This window comes from Pan troglodytes, chromosome 16 (assembly GCF_028858775.2).
Source record: "Pan troglodytes isolate AG18354 chromosome 16, NHGRI_mPanTro3-v2.0_pri, whole genome shotgun sequence".
NCBI lineage: Eukaryota > Metazoa > Chordata > Mammalia > Primates > Hominidae > Pan > Pan troglodytes.
Window position 1 is genome coordinate 91,898,967 of NC_072414.2, and position 20,350 is coordinate 91,919,316.

General features: G+C 44.5%; 1 protein-coding gene across 4 annotated transcripts in view; it reads right to left on the reverse strand.

Moving 5' to 3' along the window:
• ADAMTS17 (ADAM metallopeptidase with thrombospondin type 1 motif 17) overlaps positions 1-20,350 on the reverse strand; it is a 385,247-nt gene that overhangs the window by 67,564 nt on the left and 297,333 nt on the right. For 3 of the 4 annotated variants that reach the window (XM_024349376.3, XM_054667215.2, XM_024349375.3), the window contains 3 exons: positions 16,729-16,886; positions 14,411-14,570; positions 11,693-11,828 (listed from right to left, as the gene is read on the reverse strand). In XM_024349376.3, coding sequence (XP_024205144.2) covers positions 11,693-11,828; positions 14,411-14,570; positions 16,729-16,886 — 454 coding nt within the window. Of the gene's footprint in view, positions 1-4,670; positions 4,919-11,692; positions 11,829-14,410; positions 14,571-16,728; positions 16,887-20,350 lie in introns of those variants that run through there. The other variant, XM_024349377.3, reaches the window with a different exon arrangement.

Consider the following 20,350-nt stretch of genomic DNA (forward strand, 5'->3'; position numbering starts at 1 on the left):
CCCAGAGTGTGAAAGTCCTGACTTCCCAACATCCTCATCAACATTTGTTATCATCTGTCTTTTCGATCACAGCCACACTTGTGAGTGTGATCATATGGTTTTGATTGGCATTTCCCTGCTAAGGATGCTGAATATACCTTCTTTAGAGGAATGTCTGTTCAGATCTTTTGTTCAGTTTTCAATTAGGTTTTGTGTCATCTTATTATTGAGCTGTAGTAGCTCTTTAGGTATTCCTTTTTTTTTTTCTTCTTCTTTTTTAGACAGAGTCTCACTCTGTAGCCCAAGCTGGAGTGCAGTGGCGCAATTTCGGCTCACTGCAACCTTCGCCTCCGGGGCTCAAGCGATTCTCGTGCCTGTCTCCTGAGTAGCTGAGACTACAGACATGCACCACCACACCCAAGTCATTTTTTGTATTTTAGTAGAGATGGGGTTTCACCATGTTGCCCAGGTTGGTCTTGAACTCCTGAGCTCAGGAGATCCATCTGCCTCGGCCTCCCAAAGTGCTGGGATTACAGGCATAAGCCACCATGCTTGGCCTAGATGTTCTTCATATAAGTTCCTTATCAGATATATAATTTGAAAATATTTTTCCCATTCTTTGATTGTCCTTTATCTTTTTTTGAGACAGGGTCTCACTCTGTCACCCAGGTTGGAGTATAGTGGTGCAATCTCAATCTAGATTCACTGCAGCCTCGATCTCCCATTTCAGCCTGCCCCCCACCACCCAAGTAGCCGGGACTACAGACACACACTACCATACCAGGCTAATTTTGTATTTTTTTTTTTTAGAGAAAGGGTTTTACCATGTTGCCCAGGCTGGTCTCGAACTCCTGGACTCAAGCAGTCCTCTAAAAATGCTGGGAGTACAGGTGTGAGCCAATGCGCCCCACCTCCAACTGCATTCTCTTGCATGTGGATAGCTAGTTGTCACAGCACCATTTGTTTGAAAAGACTATTCTTTCTCCATTGATTGCTGTTGGCACCCTGGTGGAAAAGCAGTTGACAGTAACTGTGAAGATTTATTTCCGGACTGTCAGTTATACGCCATTGTTCTTTATGTCTATCCTTATGCCAGGGCCATACTGTCTGGATCACTATAGTTTACAGTAAGCTTTGAAATTGGGAAGCATGAGGACTCCAACTTTGTTATTCTTTTCTAAGATTGTTTTGATGATTTGAGGCCCTTTGCAATTCCATATGAATTTTAGCGACATGTCCCCATTTGGGGAAGAAAGGTGGCTTAAATTTTGATAGAGATTGCACTAAATCTATAGATCAATTTGTAGAGTATTGTTATCTTAACAAGTCTTCTCATTCATGAAAATGAATGTCTTTCTATTGGAGATATTTTTGTAGTTTTCAGAATATGTTTTAAAATTCTTTTATTAAATTTATTCCAAAGTATTTTATTCTTTTTGATGTTATTATAAGTGGATTTTTTTCTTAATTTCACTTAATTGATACTATACAGAAATACAATTGATTTTTCCTTATTGATCTTACATCTGTAAACATCCAGACCTTGTTTATTATTTCTAATAGTTTTTAGAGATTCCATAGTATTATCTGTATACAAGATCATGTCATTTGTAAATACAGACAGTTTTACTTCTTCTATTCAAACATGGATGCATTTTATTTCATTTACTTGGGTAAATGCCTAGGCTGGAATCTTTAATAAAATGTTGGATAGAAATAGTAAGAGCAGATATTGTGTCTTGCTCCTGATCTTCGGAGAAAAGCATTCCGTCTTTCACTTTAAGTATGGTGTTGGCTGTGGGTTCTTGGCAGCTGCTCTTTATTCGCTTTCAGTAGCCTGCTTATGTGTAGGACTTTGTCCACTTTCTGTAAGTTATCTAACTTAGGGCATCCAGTTGTTCATAGTGTTCATTCCCAATCCTTTTTATTTCTGTAAGGTCAGTAGTCACATTCCTGCTTTCGTTCTTTAATTTAGTAATTTATGTCTTCTTTTATTCTTGGCCAATCTAGCTAAAGACTTGTCCATGTTGTTGATTTCTTCCTATAGTCAACTTTTGGTTTATTATTCTGCTGTACTATTTTCTACCCTTTATTTCATTAATTTCTGCATGAATGTTACTATTTCTTTCATTCTGCTTGCTTTAGGTTCTGTTGCTCCTCTTTCCAGTGTCATTACATGGAAGGTTAGTTTACTGATTTGAAATCTTTCTTCTTTTTCAGTATAAGTGTTTACAGCCATAAATTTCCCCTTAAGGCCTGCTTTAGCCACATTCCCCAAGTTCTGTTATATTGTGCCTTCACCTCGATTCATCTCAAAATATGATTTAGTTTCCCTTGTGATTTCTATTTGACCCACTGGTTGTTTAGGGAGGGTACTTTTTAATTTCCATGTACTTATGAGTTTCTTAAACTTCTTTCTCTTACTGATTTCTAATGTCATTCCATGGTGGCCAGAGAACATAACTCGTATTATTTCTATTGTTTCATGCTTGTTAGGTTTATTTACTGGCCTAGTGTATGATCCATTGTGAATAGTGTTCCATGTACAAATTCTGCTGTTGTTAGGTGGAGTGTTTTAGAGATATCTATTAGGTTTGGTTGGTTTATACTGTTAAGTCTTCTATTTCCTTGTTGATACACCTTGTTTTTAAAATCCACTATTGAAAGTGAGGTATTGAAGTCTCCAGTTATTACTGTTATGTATTTATTCCTTCATTTCTGTCAGTTTTGCTCCATGTATTTTAGGGTCTCATATGTTTATAATTGTTGTATCTTCCTGATGGATTGCCCTTTTATCATCATAAAATGTCTGTATTCTAGTAATTTTTTTTAAAAATCTTTTTGTCTGGTATTAGTATAGCACTCCTGCTTTCTGTCTGCATGATATAACTTTTTCCATCTTTTTACTTTCAATGTATTTGTATGTAAGTATACACTCAGAAGGAGAAAAGAATCATTCTTATCTGTGGACTGTTCATTGCTGTAAGGGAGTCGGCCAGCAGAGGAGTCCGCCAAGAATGACCTTCATTAGACCCCAAGGGGAAAGGGCCGTTTTGAGACACAGCCACCAACATATCCAAGCTCATTTCTGAAACCCTCAGCAATTCCACAAGCTAGGAACCCTTCCACTGTTGCCCTTACTGCACGGCCATTTCTTCTGTGGGCTGATGTTTCTTCCAGAACCTGGAGAATACACAGCTTCCCTTCATTTCTGAGAGATCGCTTTGTAATCTTTTTTGGGGCAGCGGTTGTTGTTGTTCTTTCAGTATTCCTCAGACTAAATCTCACCTTTTCCCTTTACTTGTCCTTTCTTGTAACTGTGACACAAAAAGTCAAATGGAAACATCAAGTGCTTGATGGTTTTCATATTTTATTACTCAGAAAAATCAGGAAGAGAGAAGGATCTATTTTGATGGGTTGCAGAGCCTACATGCAAAGCATTTCCCAACAGGAGAAATCCTGTCACCTGTGAACCTGGTACCAGGGCATTCTCTCATCCTCTGTAATGATCAAACGAAGGGATGGTCAAATGACCAAAAAAAAAAAAAAAAAAAAACCTCTGAAAATGCTTTCTTGTCCTCCATCTTGAATGTTTCTTAATTTAGATAAATAAGGTAAGGCTTCAAAACTTAACATTTAATTTAAAGACAGGTGACATCCTGAAATTTGTGTCAGAAAAAGTTCCAGCATCTTGGCAATCTAAATTTCTCCTCCCCACTCACATACCATCAACAAGGCATGTAATAGACCACAGGTATTAGTCACAATTAGATTTACCTATTTTATTTTAGAAAAAGACAGGAAAGAAAATGTTTATGTTTCAGACTAGCAAGAAATTGATTAAAAAACCATATCTTTTCAGATTGTGGCAGTAGCTAAAGATCCACGTATTCCAGGCTTCATTCTTAAGTCATGGTCTCTCTCTCTGTCTCTCATACATGCACGCGCACACAAACACAAAATGTGCTTTAATAAAAAGGGATTCCATTCCATTTTAACCCCAAATAAGGCCAGCCTGATTAAGATAATTGAGGAAGGAGAACAAATTTAAAAACCAAATACGCTTCCTTGCAAATGACTATTCAATTCAATTGCCAGTAAGATGTTGAATGTTCTTTTCTGAATCACTCTAATTCAATGTACAGTACAGCATGTACTGCCTGGGAAGAAGTTCAAATCATAAATACCATAGGGAAATATCTAATAACTTGGAATGGCCTTTTTCAAGTGGCTAATAAGCTCTTAAAGACTGCAAAAATGTTAAATCTGGTAAAGCACAAGGTCTGTGCTCCGGGACGAGTCCACTTCATTGGCAGCCCCTGCCTCCTTGCTCCAGGACCACCTGAGGCTGGGTCTCAAGGGTCTCGTCACACAGTACTGCTCTTTGGATGCTGAATGATGGGGAGGCCTCTTCCCTGCAGACTGTGGTTAGCAAGGTGAAGGCTGCTGGCCATGGCCATAACAGCTGGGCTGATCTGTGATTTCTGCCATGCCTGCCAATGTCAGGGTCAGGTTTGTCAATGTTTTTGTGTTGGTGTGTGAGATGCTGGGGAGACGCCATCTGCCATGCGTGTCAGACTCCAGATTCCATATGGTTTACAGCAGGGTTTGGGAGAAGTATCCACAGAGCTAGGATTAGAATAAGAGGTGCTAATGGTGTGCAGTTGGGAAGGCAAAGGAAACTGTCAGGAACTCAATGGAAAAAGGGTTGAAGAAAATTAAAGGGAGATCAGGAGAAATAAAGGAAAGTATAAAGGAAAAAGACAAACATCTCTGCCATTTTAAAGGTCAAAGAGTAACAATAACATAGAAAGGCTCTTTCACCTTGCCAGGTTCAACAGTGGGTTGCATTCTGGCTTCTTTAATAAAGTTCACACCATGGGATTCTTGGGCGCTTCTTCCAGGTTCCAGGCTCTGTCCTCCACTCAGGCCACCCCATCTGAAACAGCCATTTGTAATCCAGACCCTCCACATCTCCACCTCACCCTGTTGCCCAGGTGCAGTTTTTACTTGTGTGTCCAATCTCCCCGATTTTCTGGCACTCACTTCCTAAGGTCAGGTTTTCTACTTTTCTTCACTTACTAGCATGAATCCATGTAACCATAGGTTCTTATGAAAGACTCATGACAACTAGATCGTGCCATGCAATAATTCAAATTTTGTTGTCCAAATATGTGTGTGTATAATAGCTGTACAGAAGTCCTCCCTTATCTATGGCAGATATGTTCTAAGACCCCCAGTGGATGCTTGAAAATAAGACTAGTACTGAACCCTGTATAAACTATGCACAGATTTCTTTCTTCTTTTTCTTCACAATTTCATGGGTAGAAGATTCATTTACTGTAGATCTGAGCAACCTCAGCATACATTTGTTTTTCTTTCCTTATTAAGTTGAAGACTTTTAACTTTTCACTTACAGGATGCATTTTATAGCTTCTTTTTAGTACATCTGAGTTGCCATGATCACCACTCTTGTGCTTTGAGACCAATATTAAGTAAAACGCAAGAACTACGACACCCTACAGTTGATCTGCTAACTGAGATGGCTACTGAGTGATAACCAGCAGGGAGCAGAGACACTGTGGATCCCCTGGACAAGGGGATGATTCACGTCCTGGGCAGGACAGAGCGGGATGGTGTGAGATTTCATGACACTACTCAGAACAGCAAGCAACTTAAAACTGATGAATTGTTTCAGAAATTTTCCTTTAAATATTTTTGGGCAATGGTTGACCACGGGTAACTGAAACCAGAGAAAGTGAAACTGCAAATAAGTGGGGACTACTGTACATAATACCTATATATATGTATATGGTGCATGTAGATATATTTACATGTGTGTATGTATATATGTATGTGTATATGTATGCACGGATCTATCTTGTTAGGATTTGCAAGAGCTTTAAAATCTATTATCAGATCATACATTTCTTTAGCCAAACAATAAATCCTCTTTGATGAGTCATGGCACTCACATATCCAGTTTAAGAAAAAGTACAAGGTCAGACGGTTCAGAATAAACACATCAACAAATGAGCAAACAAAACCAGCCTGGGGCAGGCAGCCAGGCACTTCCTGTCTACAGTCTCTAAGGCAGATCTTAGGTGCTATTTTCTCCTGTTTTTCAATTTCATTTTCTTCTCTGCTCTAAGTAATTCCACTCATTCTTTAAGTCTGATTCATATGATTTTACAGTCAGGAAGGGAGTGTAAGGAAGTGGGAAAGAGAAGTGGTGGGGAGGCAGAAATCGAATATTTATCAAGTTACACAATAAAAAGAAATTCAGAATTCTAACACGTCCTCCTTTGTATAATAAGAAAATACATTCCCTGAGCTAATACCTGCAGAGCTCTGGCTCATGCTGAGGGTGTGGTGCCAATACCTCAGTGGGCAAAACGAGACTAAGCAATAATCCAAAACAGAGGCCAGCAAACTCTTACGTGTGGGCTATGTCTGGCCTGCAGGGTTATTTTTGGACAACCCAAGGGCGAATAACAAATTTTACATGTTTTAAAGGATTATGACTCAAAATACAGAAAAAAATACGCCAGAGACCACATGTGGCCTGCGAAGGCAAAAATATTTATTCTCTAGACCTATACAGATGAAGTTTGCTGACCCCTGTTCTACGGAGATACTAAGAACTTGCTTCTGAAATTGCTTTTAGTCTGAAGTGTATTTGGCTTGAACTTGGCTCAAACGTGGCAACACTGCAGGACTGTGGTCCGTCAAGCCAGAATGACTCTGAACTTTCTGTAGCAATACACACACTTGATGTTATCTATTGTAGGCTTAGCACAGCTCTGTGGCACTCATTTATAGAGTCTGCACTCATGTTTGTTTATGTCACTTTGTTTTGTAGGTGTTTGCCTACATGATCTTCTGGTTTCAGTTTTGCAGTGCAGCAAGGTTCTCTTAGAAGATACATGGGAGGCAAACTCACGAACTTGCTATACTTGCCCACTTGTTGTAATGATCAGAGGGGTCTGTTATGGCACTTTGAATTAATCTGGAATCTAGTTGAAACATGAAGATGTGATCTGATTACCTCTCATCTGTCTTTCACTAAACCTGGGAAATTTTTGATCACTGTTTCTTAAATGATTATTTTCTGCTCCATTTTCTCTCTCCTCTCCTTCTGTGACTCCAATTACCCTTATGCTAGAATGCTTGATACTATCCCACAGGTAACTGAGTCTTGCTCATTGTCAACAATTTTTTCCCTCCCATTTTCTAGACTGAATAATGTCTAATCCTCTATCTTCAAGTTCAGTAATCTTTCATCATCTTACTCTGTTGTTAGACCCATGGAGTGAATTTTTAAAATTTCAGATATTGTATTTATTTTTTAGTCCTAAAACTGTGTTGTTGTAGAGTATCTCTTTTTTTCTTCTAAGATTTCCTATATGTTCCGTGACCATGAGCATAGCTTTTCTTACATTTCTGAGCATAGTTACAATAGCTGCTTTAACATTCTTTTCTTCTAATTCCAACATACATGTCATCTTCCAGTCAGTCTCCATTAATGGCCTTCTCTTTTGAGTATGGATCTGTTTCCCTATATGACTAGTAATTTTGGATTGTACCTGGAACACTGTGAATGATACACTAATGAACAGCAGCACTGCTCAACAGAAAGAAGATGAGAACTGGATATATAATTTGGATTTTTTTTTTTTTGAGATGGAGTCTGGCTTAATCACCCAGGCTGGAGTACAGTGGTGTGATCTCAGCTCACTGCAACCTCTGTATCCCAGGTTCAAGCAAGTTTTCTGCCTCAGCCTCCTGAGTAGTTGGGACTACATGTGCACGCCACCATGCCTGGCTAATTTTTGTATTTTTAGTAGAGACGGGGTTTCATCATGTTGGCCAGGCTTGTCTCGAAATCTTGACCTCAGGTGATCTGCCTGCCTTGGCCTCCCAAAGTGGTGGGATTACAGGCATGAGCCACCATGCCCAGCCTGTTAATTTGGATTTTTTTAGAAGCCACATTAAAATAGTAAAAAAACCTCAAATTTAATTTTAGTAATATATTTTGTTTGTCCTAATGCATCCCAAATATAATCATTTGGGATGATTATAATCAAAGTAATCACGTTAAAAATTAAGATATTTTATAATTTTAAATATTTTATAAAATAATTGAGACTTATAATCTCTTTTCATACTAAATCTTTGAAACCTCATGTATATTTTACATTTATAGCAGATTTCAATTTGGAGTGGCTAGTGACCACCATATTGAACTATGCAGCTCTAGAGTTTCATTTTAGAAGAATATTGAATTTTTGTTTTAGTAGGCAGCTAATTTGGCTGGAATAAAACTCCAGGCACTGTCTCTCTTGTGGTGGGCAGCAGCTACAGTCTCAGTTCAGGTCTTCTAGCTTTAGCTGTGCTATGTGGAGTCTGGCCGGCCTGTCTTATTCTTAGATTTGGCCCTAGTCTCTAAGAATTCCCAGAGATTCTTGAGATATATGCAGAATTTGGGAGTCGCTCTCTGTGGCTCCCTCCTTTCTGGAGTCTTTCCTTCTCAATTTCCAGCTGCTATGGGTTTCCCTGAATATTCTCCTCTGATGGCTTAACCAGTAAAAGATGGCGGGTAACTATCAGAGTTTTAGCTAGTCTCAATGGAACCAGGGCCTTCCTTTGGTTGAAGAGCTGTCAACATCAGTAATTCAATTCCATGCCATTCTATTCCTCCATTTCTCGATTTCTCTTCAGTTTCTAACTGCTTTCTAGATTTAATTAATTAATTAATTTTTGAGATGGAGTCTCACTCTGTCACCAAGGCTGGAGTGCAGTGGTGCCATCTCAGCTCAATGCAACCTCCACCTCCCAGGTTCAAGCAATTCTCCTGCCTCAGCCTCCTGAGTAGCTGAGACTACAGGCATCTGCCACCACACCCAGCTAATTTTTGTATTTTTAGTAGAGACAGGGTTTCACTATGTTGGCCAGGCTGATCTCAAACTCCTGACCTTAAGTGATCTGCCCGCCTTTGCCTCCCAAAGTGCTGGGATTACAGGTGTGTGCCCCCTCGCCCAGGCTGCTTTCTAGCTTTTAAACAATTGCTTTTTATACTGTCTCCAGAGTTCATAATTGTTATCTGTAGGAGGGCTGGTCCAATATAAGCTACTCTATTGTTACAGGAAGCAGAATCCTTTATTTTAAAATCTTATCCCTGGAGTTCCACAGAGAAGCCAGGGCGTACTGTGAGAGGTGGAAAAGGCAGAGTAGACTGGCCCACTCTGCCTCATTGTGTGTGTGTCTCAATTCAGTGGTAGCAGTTCTCATTTCATCTGTTTCATTTTACTGGTTTCTGTGCATAATTTTAAAAAGACTTGGGTATAAAATAGTTTGAAAACAGAACTGATTTTAAAACATGTTGCGGGAAGTCAGGAAGCCCGAACGGAGGGACCGGCTGAAGCCATGGCAGAAGAACGTGGATTGTGAAGATTTCGTGGACACTTATTAGTTCCCCAAATAAATACTTTTATAATTTCTTATGCCTGTCTTTACTGTAATCTCTGAACATAAATTGTGAAGATTTTATGGACACTTATCACTTCCCCAATCAATACCCTTGTGATTTCCTATGCCTGTCTTTACTTTAATCTCTTAATCCTGTCAACTCATAAGCTGAGGAGGATGTATATTGCCTCAGGACCCTGTGATGATTGCGTTAACTGCACAAATTGTTTGTAGAGCATGTGTGTTTGAACAATATGAAATCTGGGCACCTTGAAAAAAGAAAAGGATAACAGCAACATTCAGGGAACAAGTGAGATAACCTTAAACTCTGACTGCCGGTGAGCCAGGCGGAACAGAGCCATATTTCTTTTCTTTCTAAAGCAAATGGGAGGAAGTATCACTGAATTCTTTTTCTCAGCAAGGAACATCCCTGAGAAAGAGAATGAGCCCCTGAGGGTAGGCCTCTAAAATGGCCCCCCTGGGTGTGGCCGTCTTCTATGGTTGAGACAGTAGGGATGAAATGAGCCCCAGTCTCCCATAGCACTCCCAGGATTATTAGGATGAGGAAATTCCCACCTAATAAATTTTGGTCAGACTGGTTGCTCTCAAACCCTATCTCCTGATAAGATGTTATCAATGACAATGGTGCCCGAAACTTCATTAGCAATTTTTCGCCCCGGTCCTGTGGTCCTGTGATCTCGCCCTGCCTCCATTTGCCTTGTGATATCTTATTACCTTGTGAAGTACGTGATCTCTGTGACCCACACCCTATTTGCACACTCCCTCCCCTTTTGAAAATCCCTAATAAAAACTTGCTGGTTTTACGGCTCGGGGGCATCACAGAACCTGCTGACATGTGATGTCTCCCCCGGATGCCCAGCTTTAAAATTTCTCTCTTTTGTACTCTGTCCCTTTATTTCTCAAGCCAGCCGACACTTAGGGAAAATAGAAAAGAACCTATGTGACTATCAGGGACAGGTTCCCCAATAAAAACATGCTTCTCGAATGGAGCCCTAAGACCTTTTTGCTCAATCATGCCCTTGAGCTCATGCTGAACCCTCCTCCTCCATCGTCTCTTATCCTATTTTCTAATCACTTCACCAGGGCCAGGCCATCTTTAGTTTCCAGAGAAGAGGCTGTAGCCTGTTCGACTGCTGAGTCTTTACAGTGGCAAATCCTCCATTCTGTGGCCCCTGAATATGACCTGATGGACTGATCGATAGGTTCGTGGTCCAGCTGCTCATACCGAGGTGCTCAAGCAGATTTCCTGCAGTGAGCTCTTCCTCCAGGCCTTCAGCATTAGGGTGGAATTTCATTCTTAATTTGGCAAGGAGCACAGAAAATCATCACAGCAAGCCTCACCTTCTTTTTTTCCTTCCTGTCTCCTCTCTTTCTCACTCAAACACATTTTAAGAGTTTGACAAAACAAAGGGGGTTGGTGCAAAAGCCAAATATGTTGTGAAGCTCTTGTACTAGGCAAGCGGCACAAACTGAGTTAAAAAACCTAGAAAATGGAAATACTAAACACCTAGCCTAGTTAGAAAAGTTCAATATGCCTCAAATGATACACAGAACCACAAAGCAAAAACCATTCACCTCAATTCAGAGCAGGACAGAAGGCCAAAGGGTGACATGCCACAACGTAATGGATTCATTAAAGTCCCGCTAAAATGACTCAAAAAGAGGAGGCTTAGCTGAGGAACGCATTTCACACAATCCATCTCCTGACAACCCAAGAGAGTCCACAAGGGTAACACGGCCGTGAAAGCTGGGGCTGGGACAGAAGTTCTGATGGATCCCGAAGAATAAACACCAAGATCCACACTCACTGGCATGAATTTCAGCCACTGAAACAGGTCACCCACAACATTAGCCTGTGTGCACCCTTTCTCCTGGGCACTCAGACTCCAATATTTGTTTCCTTCTCCACCAAGACAAAGTAATTTGGGGAAGCCAATGGTTAAAAGTGTGTGGTGATGGCCATTTTTTTTTTTTTTTTTTTTTGCCATGAGATGTTACTAATGGTCTCCTACACAATGCCTTCCAGTGAAGGTTGTATTTCCATCAGAGTCCTGGCTTAGTGGCTGGAAATTTGGTAATTTGAGCAAGCAGAAATCTCTCATCAACAATAACGGAACACAGCATAGAGCAGTACTGTGGCATTAACTGCATATCACTCCCCACCACTGATGGTGCTGCCGCCCCAGACTCTGGTGGGTCCAAGCTACAGAACCAAGCTCCTTACCGTGACTGGCAGGGGTGCAAGTTGCACCTTCGGACCTGGGGCTCTGGGCGGCTTGCTTGAGGGCAGTCACTGTCGTTCACCAGAGTTGTGGTCTTGTTGACAATCCGTGTACACGAGACGATGGTTCTGCGCTCCCCTGGAAACCAAACCACAGGGAGCTGAGAGACTGTGGCTGCACCCACGTGGAAAGGCTGGGCTTGTATGCCCATGAAAGCATGTTTGGGTGCTGCTGATGGTCACTTGGTCATTTAAAGTGACTGCTGTAAATGTCATGTGGGTTTTTAGAGAGGAAGAACTATAATCGTAGGGAGGAGAGTACAAGACACAGAAGGCAGAGTGGGGCCCTGGAAGATTCTAGAACAAGATAAGAAAGCAGCAACACCTCAGATCAGCGGTGTCCTTGGACAGCTTGGGGTTCGTTGATTTGGGCCTTTGATTTCCAAAGATTGCTCATCTTTTTATCTGCTTGTTTGATGTTTAAAGTCTATGGAGATCTGATCTCAATTAAAGACCTGCACATCAGCCCTCAGCAGAGTCTGGCTACCTATTACAGAATTCCTGCTTGCTGCGGAGAAGTGGGAGATGAGGAGTCTGGTCTGGAAGACACGCAGACCTGCATCCTCTAGACAGGCATTCCAGAGCCATTCTGACTTGTCTAGCCAGCCAGCTGGTACTTATGGCTGAGCCCCCACCTGCTCTTGGGAAGCTTTGCTAATTCATTATCCCAAATAGATGTAGCCCTTCTTATGGGTGTTCCCAGAGCACCCTAAACACTTCACGGCCATGCCTTTGTCACCCTAAATACTGCATGGCCATGCCTTTGTCAGGCAGGCTGAGTGACTGGGAGTTAGGAGGGTGGCCCTTGGAGCCAGGCTGTCTGGGTTCAAGTCTTGGCTGTATCACAAATAGCATCACAGTGGCCATAGTGTCAACAGTTGGCCACCATGCTTCTGTGTCTCAGTTTCCTCAAGCAGCCTGGTTTGCTTAACTTCACTGTGCCTCAGGGTGCCTCAGTGATGATTAAAATAAACAAATATATATGGTGTCCATAGAACAGAACCTGGCAGGTGGCTAACACTTCATCTAAGCTCTATTGCTGTCATTATTATTATTTGGGAAGAGTGACAATAAAAGATTAATAGGGAGTCAAGCACAACTATTTGGATCCTGGGCTCCCTGCTGGGTCTGTGTCCTGGGCAATTTGTCATGTAGGGATGACTCGAAATCATGGAGACCTGAACTCCACTGCCAGTTGCTGCTGCCCCACATGGCAGCCTTGCATGAGTACAGAAAGCACGGAACTGCTTTCAGCTTTGGTGGCAGGTCTGACCACTGTGTTAGGAAGCTGGAAGTCATCAGTGTCATAAAAGGATTGCCACCAAGCCAAGAGCAACAGAACAGCCTGCCCCTGACCCCAGGAGAGCCTGCTAACTATTCCATGTGGGCTATGCTTAGTTTGCAACAAGTTGCCCAAGAGGAAAACCTGGCTGGAATCAGAGGTAGATGTGTTAGCTGGATTTGGAAGTTGAAAGGCCATCGGCACAAGCATCAGCTAAGGGCTGAGGGGGAGAAGGCCCCCCGGGGAGAGGTGCAGAGTGGAGGATGCAGGGCTGATGGTGGTATCCGGAGGCTATGCCAACTGCCGCAGGGCTGTTGCAGGAATAGGCTAAGCACAGACAGTGAGGGTGGTTGGCCAAGACACCCAGGAAGAAATTCCTGTGTGTCTATAACTCCTACCCATGAAAAATGGGATGAATCCCTTAAATGGTAAGCAATACTTTACATACTGGACATCTAACAAAAGTTATCCAAGCAGTCAATAGGTGCTCAGGACTAGGGATGGCGGGGGCTATGCCCGGGGTTCCACTCCATTATCCAACTCTCTGGGTTGGCCTACCAGAGTCCAGGTCAACCTTCTGTCCCAACTCTTTGTCCACTAAAATCCACCCACCCTGTGTTCCATCTCCCATGACCCTTCTATGTGCCCTGCTAGGGTGACAAACAGCACTGTACTAAGAAACTGCTAGCTCAGAGTTCAGAATGGCTTCCTATTGCCCCCTCTCAATGACACAACAATAAACACAATGCCTTTTGGTCATATTGATTCTTGCTGTACGACAGGCTCTTTGGCTCACCCTGTGGACCCTGCAGTGTGCATGAGAGACAACCATCCTATTTCAGAAGTGAGGAAACATGGGGTAGAGAGAGGAAGTCATTTGCTGAGGTCAAGCAGGAAGTTGTGCAGTCAGGACTCATGCTCAGAATGTTTCACCCGACTTGCAGGACTTTTTCTTTCCATTGTATCCTGGAGTGAGGTGACTGTGGCCAAGAGGGAAGGGAATTTAGGAGCGGGCAGAGACATGCTCTGGTGCCCCTCCAGCAAGCGGCAGCAGTTGAAGGTCTATTCTGTTTATTCCCAGGGTCCACCTGTCACACCCGAGATGTAATCATACATCAGCCAAACCCCGCTTCACCCACAGGTCAGAGCTGTGGGGCCCTGGGCCCCAAGCAAAGTAGAGGTATGGGCATGACCCTAGTGTGGGAGTTGGGAAGACTCTGCCCAAGTATTCTGCAGAGAGATTTTCGGTGGGATATGGTTAAATTCCCATGGAGCTACAGGTTGCAGATGTCTCACACTCTGCGTGCTGGCCACAGATGCCTTTCTCCTTCCTTCAGCAAAACCCCACACCCAACAGGTCACGGACCACGGCCACTCACCTCCGCCGCACTGCACACTGCACCCTTCCCAGCCGCTGTGGGTCCAGATGAACAAAGAGTCCTGCGGTTTTTCTGGTTCGCTTTGATTTTCCGCGGTGCGGTTTACAGGAACAGTGTATTCATAATGAATTCCATAATCTTGGTCGTGAAATAACAACACCTGGATCAGCCGCAAAACAAAAGGCCATTTTGAAAAGGAAGGGTGGCCCGTGGGTTTGCCGAATCTGCACACACAGGCACACCGCGGCTGTTTCTTTACGAGGGGTAACCAGCTCTTTTCTGGGGCTGAAAACAGGTTCCACTGAGGGTGCTCCTTTATCTCAACCCTGGATTCCTCAGGGACTCAACTTAGGAGTGGGGTGAATGCAAACCATCGTGAGGGAGTTCTGTTCTTTCCTACCCAAGAGAGAGACAAGCTTAGACTAGGTGCTTTAGGATAAGTGACTCTGAAACCTCTCACTGCACTTTTGATGGAGAGCTGCGTCACGCAGAGAACAGTCCACATTCCTGCATGCTCACCCACAAAGCTGCCCTTGCAGACAGGAAAGACACAGATAAACTTTTACCTAGAAAGGCATCGGAGCAATTGGGGTGACTCTATTTCTTTGGAAATGAACATCTTCCTTCACTCCCCATCATCAATCACTGCTGTGTCAGTTGGTCCAGAGAGTCAGGGGTAAGGCAAGCTCAAGGGCAAAATGCAGCTCACTGGTGATACTGATTCTGCAAACAATGTGTACATCCCAGTTTGGGGACCATGGCTTTCTATATAGAGGCAAAGGGGCACCTCTCATTTTCAGTTTTAAAATCTTGAAAGATTTTGAAAGAAAAGCCATCAATATTAAGCGAGGGCTGAAACTTCAGTTACGGTAGTAGTTGCTTTCTCCGAGTTTTGTTCATCCTGGTCTGAATGAATCCAGGCTGGGGACTTCGCTTTAACGGGCTAACCACTTGCTCAGTTTACAAAGGCTTTTGGTGAAAAGGGAAATACACTCACATTGGTGTTTGCTACAGAAAGCAAATTCTCATGCTAACAGGTGAAGTTTCAGTACAGGTTTTATGTTTTGCCTCCTCTCTTAGTCCCTCTGAATAACTGCTTTTAACTCAGAATAGGAGGATTTGTTCTGACTGTGACTAGGGAACAATCTTATCCCAGATAAATGACTTAGGTACACATTCTTGGGTCCCAGAAACCTACTTGCAGGAACGTATTTGCAGTGGACTTAGCGGGCTGAGTGGTGCATTGGCAGATTTCTACATGGTTTGGTTGCACATGAAAACTGCCTTGCCTTTGTCTCCCCAGAAATTTTAACGGGGTTAACACCACTACGGGGCAACGCCCACTCTGGGGGCCAGTGCTCCCCGGCAGAGCCAGCCTCCTCAGGAGATTCCCTGGGCAATGGCTAGAAAATCTTTTGGGTGTCAACTAACCTGGAACACTTACAGGCTGCCAGAGATCACAAATTAACGGGGAAGAAGAACTTCCACGGAGAGACTCTGGCAGGCACTGTGGACAAAGCGTGTTTTGATTACAGGGGCACAAGCTGCCACAAATCCTATTTTTTGGAAGGAGACACGGAATCGATAATGATGAGGCATCAGAAGTTAGCCATGAGAACTCCGGGATCTTGAGACGGAAGCAGGGCGCTCCATTCCCTGGAGATCTCTGACATGTTTAAAAGGAGGCATCACTGATGTTTCAGTGGCTTGCATGGAGGCCTCCCTGAGACAACAGGTAAGACGGCGCCCTGGCCTGGCCCAATGGCTCACAGGTTTCTGGAGGTCACCTGGGGAGTACAATACCCGCATCATCTGATCCCCCTCCCTGATTCCCAAATGCTTGTTGCAAGCTGGGTCTGTGAAATCTGAGGGATTCCAGTTCGGACCTGGAGTCATAGTTCATTTCCGAAAGGTAATGATATACACTCTGTGCAGGCAGATCTATGCATCTCACCAACCGATGCAAAAACAGACTTGGAGTGGGGCTGTCTGCTTAATGAGGCCAAGTCTCCCTGGCTGCCATCCACGTGGCTAAGCATTTCCTTCTTTGAGGCAGCTCCTTTTGAAAAAGATAGGAGCTCGGCCAGGGAAGAGCCAGGGGAAGCAATGAGAGAATTCTGAAGCAAGTTGTGCACGGGACTGGAAAAGAAAGGACCCAGAGAGGGGAGAGGACTGAGCAGCAGGGGACCGCATAAACCCCTGGAAGCCAGATGCATCTCCTGCCCCCGAGGTCCCAAGAAGAAGTAAATTGGAAAGTAACCTAGTAGACCTCTGGGAGCCATACCCCCTGAGACAAGGGTGGAAGCCCAGCAAGTTACCATCAAGTGCAGCGGTAGTTTGGTTGGTCCCTTGGCAGAAATCTTCTCCCACAGCCCCCTTCTCACATAGCGAACAGTTGTGCCTGCAATCTGGAACTCTCCGGGGAGCTCTATCTTCCAGTCACTGTTGATGGATCCCTTACCGGAGTCTTTGAGAGCTAGAAAGCAAATTGAAGACCAAAGAATCAAGGGGCTGGGGGTAGGGGGATCCAGCCTGTCTTTAAACGGAATCTACAGCCCCTGAGTGGGGCAGAGGTCTCCCTTCCACAGGGGGAAGGAGAGAGGCCTGAAGCGAGAGAAGGCGAGTGCTCTGTGTACTGAGAACAAAAGCCTGGATCGCAGGGAGCACGGAGACGCAGACCCCTAGGATCCCCAGGGAGAGCTGTGGGATTGATGGGCACCTTTCAGCCTGGGCTTCTGTCTCAAAACCAACTCAGATAGCTGGGGTTAGGGGTGGAGGGGCAGGGAATGGAGAAGACCATGGTCTGATACCATTTCACTAAACTTACCCAGCAGATGGTTTTCTGCCTGATGAATTCATTCCATTTTAATGTGTCACAGGCTACAAACCAGGTTTTGCTGCTTTAGCAAAACTCATCAGTTCCCTTTCCTATTACTTACCTGGGGTTCTAGAAGGAGAGCAGCCCATCTCCAGCACCTCTTAAGGATCTGATATCCCCCCATTACTAAAGTGGACGTCCCTTCAATCAATAACCATTACTCTGTTAAGTATGAATGTTTGGAAACCCTAGCCACCCACAGATGTGGTGGTCACACTTGGCAGCTGTGGACGAGCAGTGGTTGGGGGCTGAGCGTAGCAGGGGAGAGGCACTCTCACACCCTAGCTCTGTGGGCTTCAGGTTCTCACGTTTGCTCGCCCACATCTCTACCAGGGACAGCCTGTGCCAGGAGGGGCTGAGAATCAACATGCTGCTGACGGGCCATAAGCAGAAACTTGGTTTTCCACACAAGCCATGTATTTACTATTTTCTGAGTCGCTCACCAGGATTTTTCTTGTGTCTTCCCACTTCGGGGTGAAGATCATGTGGTTCTCATGAGGACAGCACTCTGCAGTGACATCCTATTTTGTTGCTGCTGTTATTTAGGAAAAAAAAAATCCCAACAACTAAAACCTATTCTGGCATTTTAGGAGAAGTCGGCAGATGACAAGAGGTGATAGTAAGTCTGTCATTTCCCAAAATGGGAACTCCAGGGCACCCTCAGTCCTATGCCCATACTCCCTGCACACACAACTGGAGCCCCACGGACACCCCAAACTGATCTACATATATCTCATTGGGACCCTACTCAGTCCATATCAATGAAATCAGATTCTGCTGCATTGACTGTTCTCTGCTTACTGAGGCCAGAAATAAAATGCCCACATTTAATACTGATTTTGGAAAATGAGAGTTGAAACCCAAAAGGGGTTTCGGTTACTGCTGAATTCATCAGCCCCAGGCTGGAGCAGGCCACAAGCAACAGAGGGTTGCTGGGTAGTCACTGGCCTCAGTTCCTGTCTCCAGGACATTATGGTCCCACTGCTCGCTCCCGGCAAACACACAGACGCAGGCTCAGGGCTTCTCGTGTTAGAGGGACTGCCAAGAGAAACAGGTTCCTCGCTTCTAGGAACTTTCCAGCAGAGTGGCTTCCAGTGGGGTCTTGTATCCAGGGTGGCTATGAGAGGCTGAGGATTGTAGGACTCCAGGGACAGCTTAAGAAAGAGAAAGCCCTGCCACTTGGAGCCGAATCTGTTTCCCTTCAAGAAATCCAACTCACAACTGAACTGTCCTGGCTATGAAAAGGAGGTGAGAATGTTGGGACGCCCACAGTTTCCTCTCCTTTTTCTCTTCTTCTGCCACCATCTGCAAACTGCCATTTAAGGTGCATATTCTCTACGTTGGCTCTTTCATATACTCTGACCCATTTAATCTTCTCAACAACCCTCTGAATTATTGTCATCACTTCATGGGTGAGGCAATGGGGGCAGAGAGAAGTACCTTGCCCAAAATCACAAAGCTATTCAGTTGTAGAGTGGAGACCTGAATCCAATAGACCAACCCTACTGCACTTATCACTCTGACAACTTTCAATTCCCATTTCTTTAGCATCAGTCTAGATTTTATGACTAATGCTGAAATGTGCAAAGGTAAGGCCTGTTTTCAAAAAGGACAAATTCTACGCTCTGTTACAGGGTTTCATATTCTATATACCCTTACAACAGTGACTGATTTCACGGATTTCCAATGCTTCTAGTGAGCTAATAATGCAAATATATACTTGGTTATATTAACTATAGGCAAATATAGGCAAAGGGTGCGTGGACGTTCATCATTCTTTCAAGCTCTCTGCAGGTTTAGAAAACTGTCTCTTGCATATGCATGTGTCTATTTGGTTTTAGGATCCAGTGTGGGCTGGTGGGAAGGAGCAGATAGAAAAAACCAAGGGGCCAGAGTCCTTTAAGACAGCAGTCCCCAGGACTGCTTTTTGGGACTAGGGACTGGTTTCGTGGAAGGCAATTTTTCCACAGACCAGGGGGTTGGGGGAAGTGGTGTGGCGGGGGATGGTTTTGGGATGAAACTTTCCACCTCAGATCATCAGCCATTAGATTCTCATAAGGCATGCACAACCCAGATCCCTTGCACGTGCCGTTCACAATAGGGTTTGCGCTCCTATGAGAATCTAAAGTCCCGCTTCTGATCTGACAGGAGGCGCAGCTCAGGCGGTCACGCTCGCTCGCAGGGCACTCACCTGCTGCTGCGCAGCCTGGCTCCTAACAGACCATGGACTACTGCTGGTCCACAACCTGGGGTCTGGGGACTTCTGCTTGAAGAAACACCTCAGAAAGCATAAGTTGGGGGAACAGCAGATGTACCCTGCCAGTCCCTCAGCCTATTTTGAGGGCCTCCTCACTGCGGGCTAAAGACAGACACAGCTCTTGCTCCCAGGGAGCTCACAGTTTGGAAGGGAGACAGAGAAAAGATGAACATAACACAATTTCACAAGCTTTATGGTAAGGTGCCTCCGGGGCCCGGGAATGTTGTGGGACGGGGCAGATGGGGAAGGCTTCCTGGGATAAGCCCGCTTTCAGCTGAGCGTGTAAGACAGGGAGAGGAGACAACGCCGCCCGCAGCGTGTGGCTCAGCGGTGTGTGGCTGCCTGCAGTGTGTGAGGCAGGACGGTCATTCCTGATCCTCAGAGGCCAGGACTGCTAAGATCAGTTCTGGGTGGGGTGATGGAGGGAGGAAGGCACAGCACCCCATACGGAGAAGCAAGTGGAAGGTAAAGTTTTTTCCACTTTTCAGAGGTTTGGCTGGGAAAAGGAGGCAAGAGATGGAGAGTGGCCTCAGAGGGTGGGAAGAAGGAAGGGGGCTCACTGTGAGGATAGAGGACACCCAAGCATGCTGAGGTGCCCTATACAAAGGAGTCAGAGATGAGCAAATGATTTCTTTGAAGCTGTGTGCTGACCACAGTCACACCAGGGCCTGCTCCGTAGAACCCATTTCTCTCACAAAGACCAGAGGGAAGCCAGGCAGCTGCTCTCCTCCTTGCTGGGCCACCGGCACGGACCGGCTAAGTCCCATATCCACACCCTGCCAGTGACAGACTCCAACACGGGCTG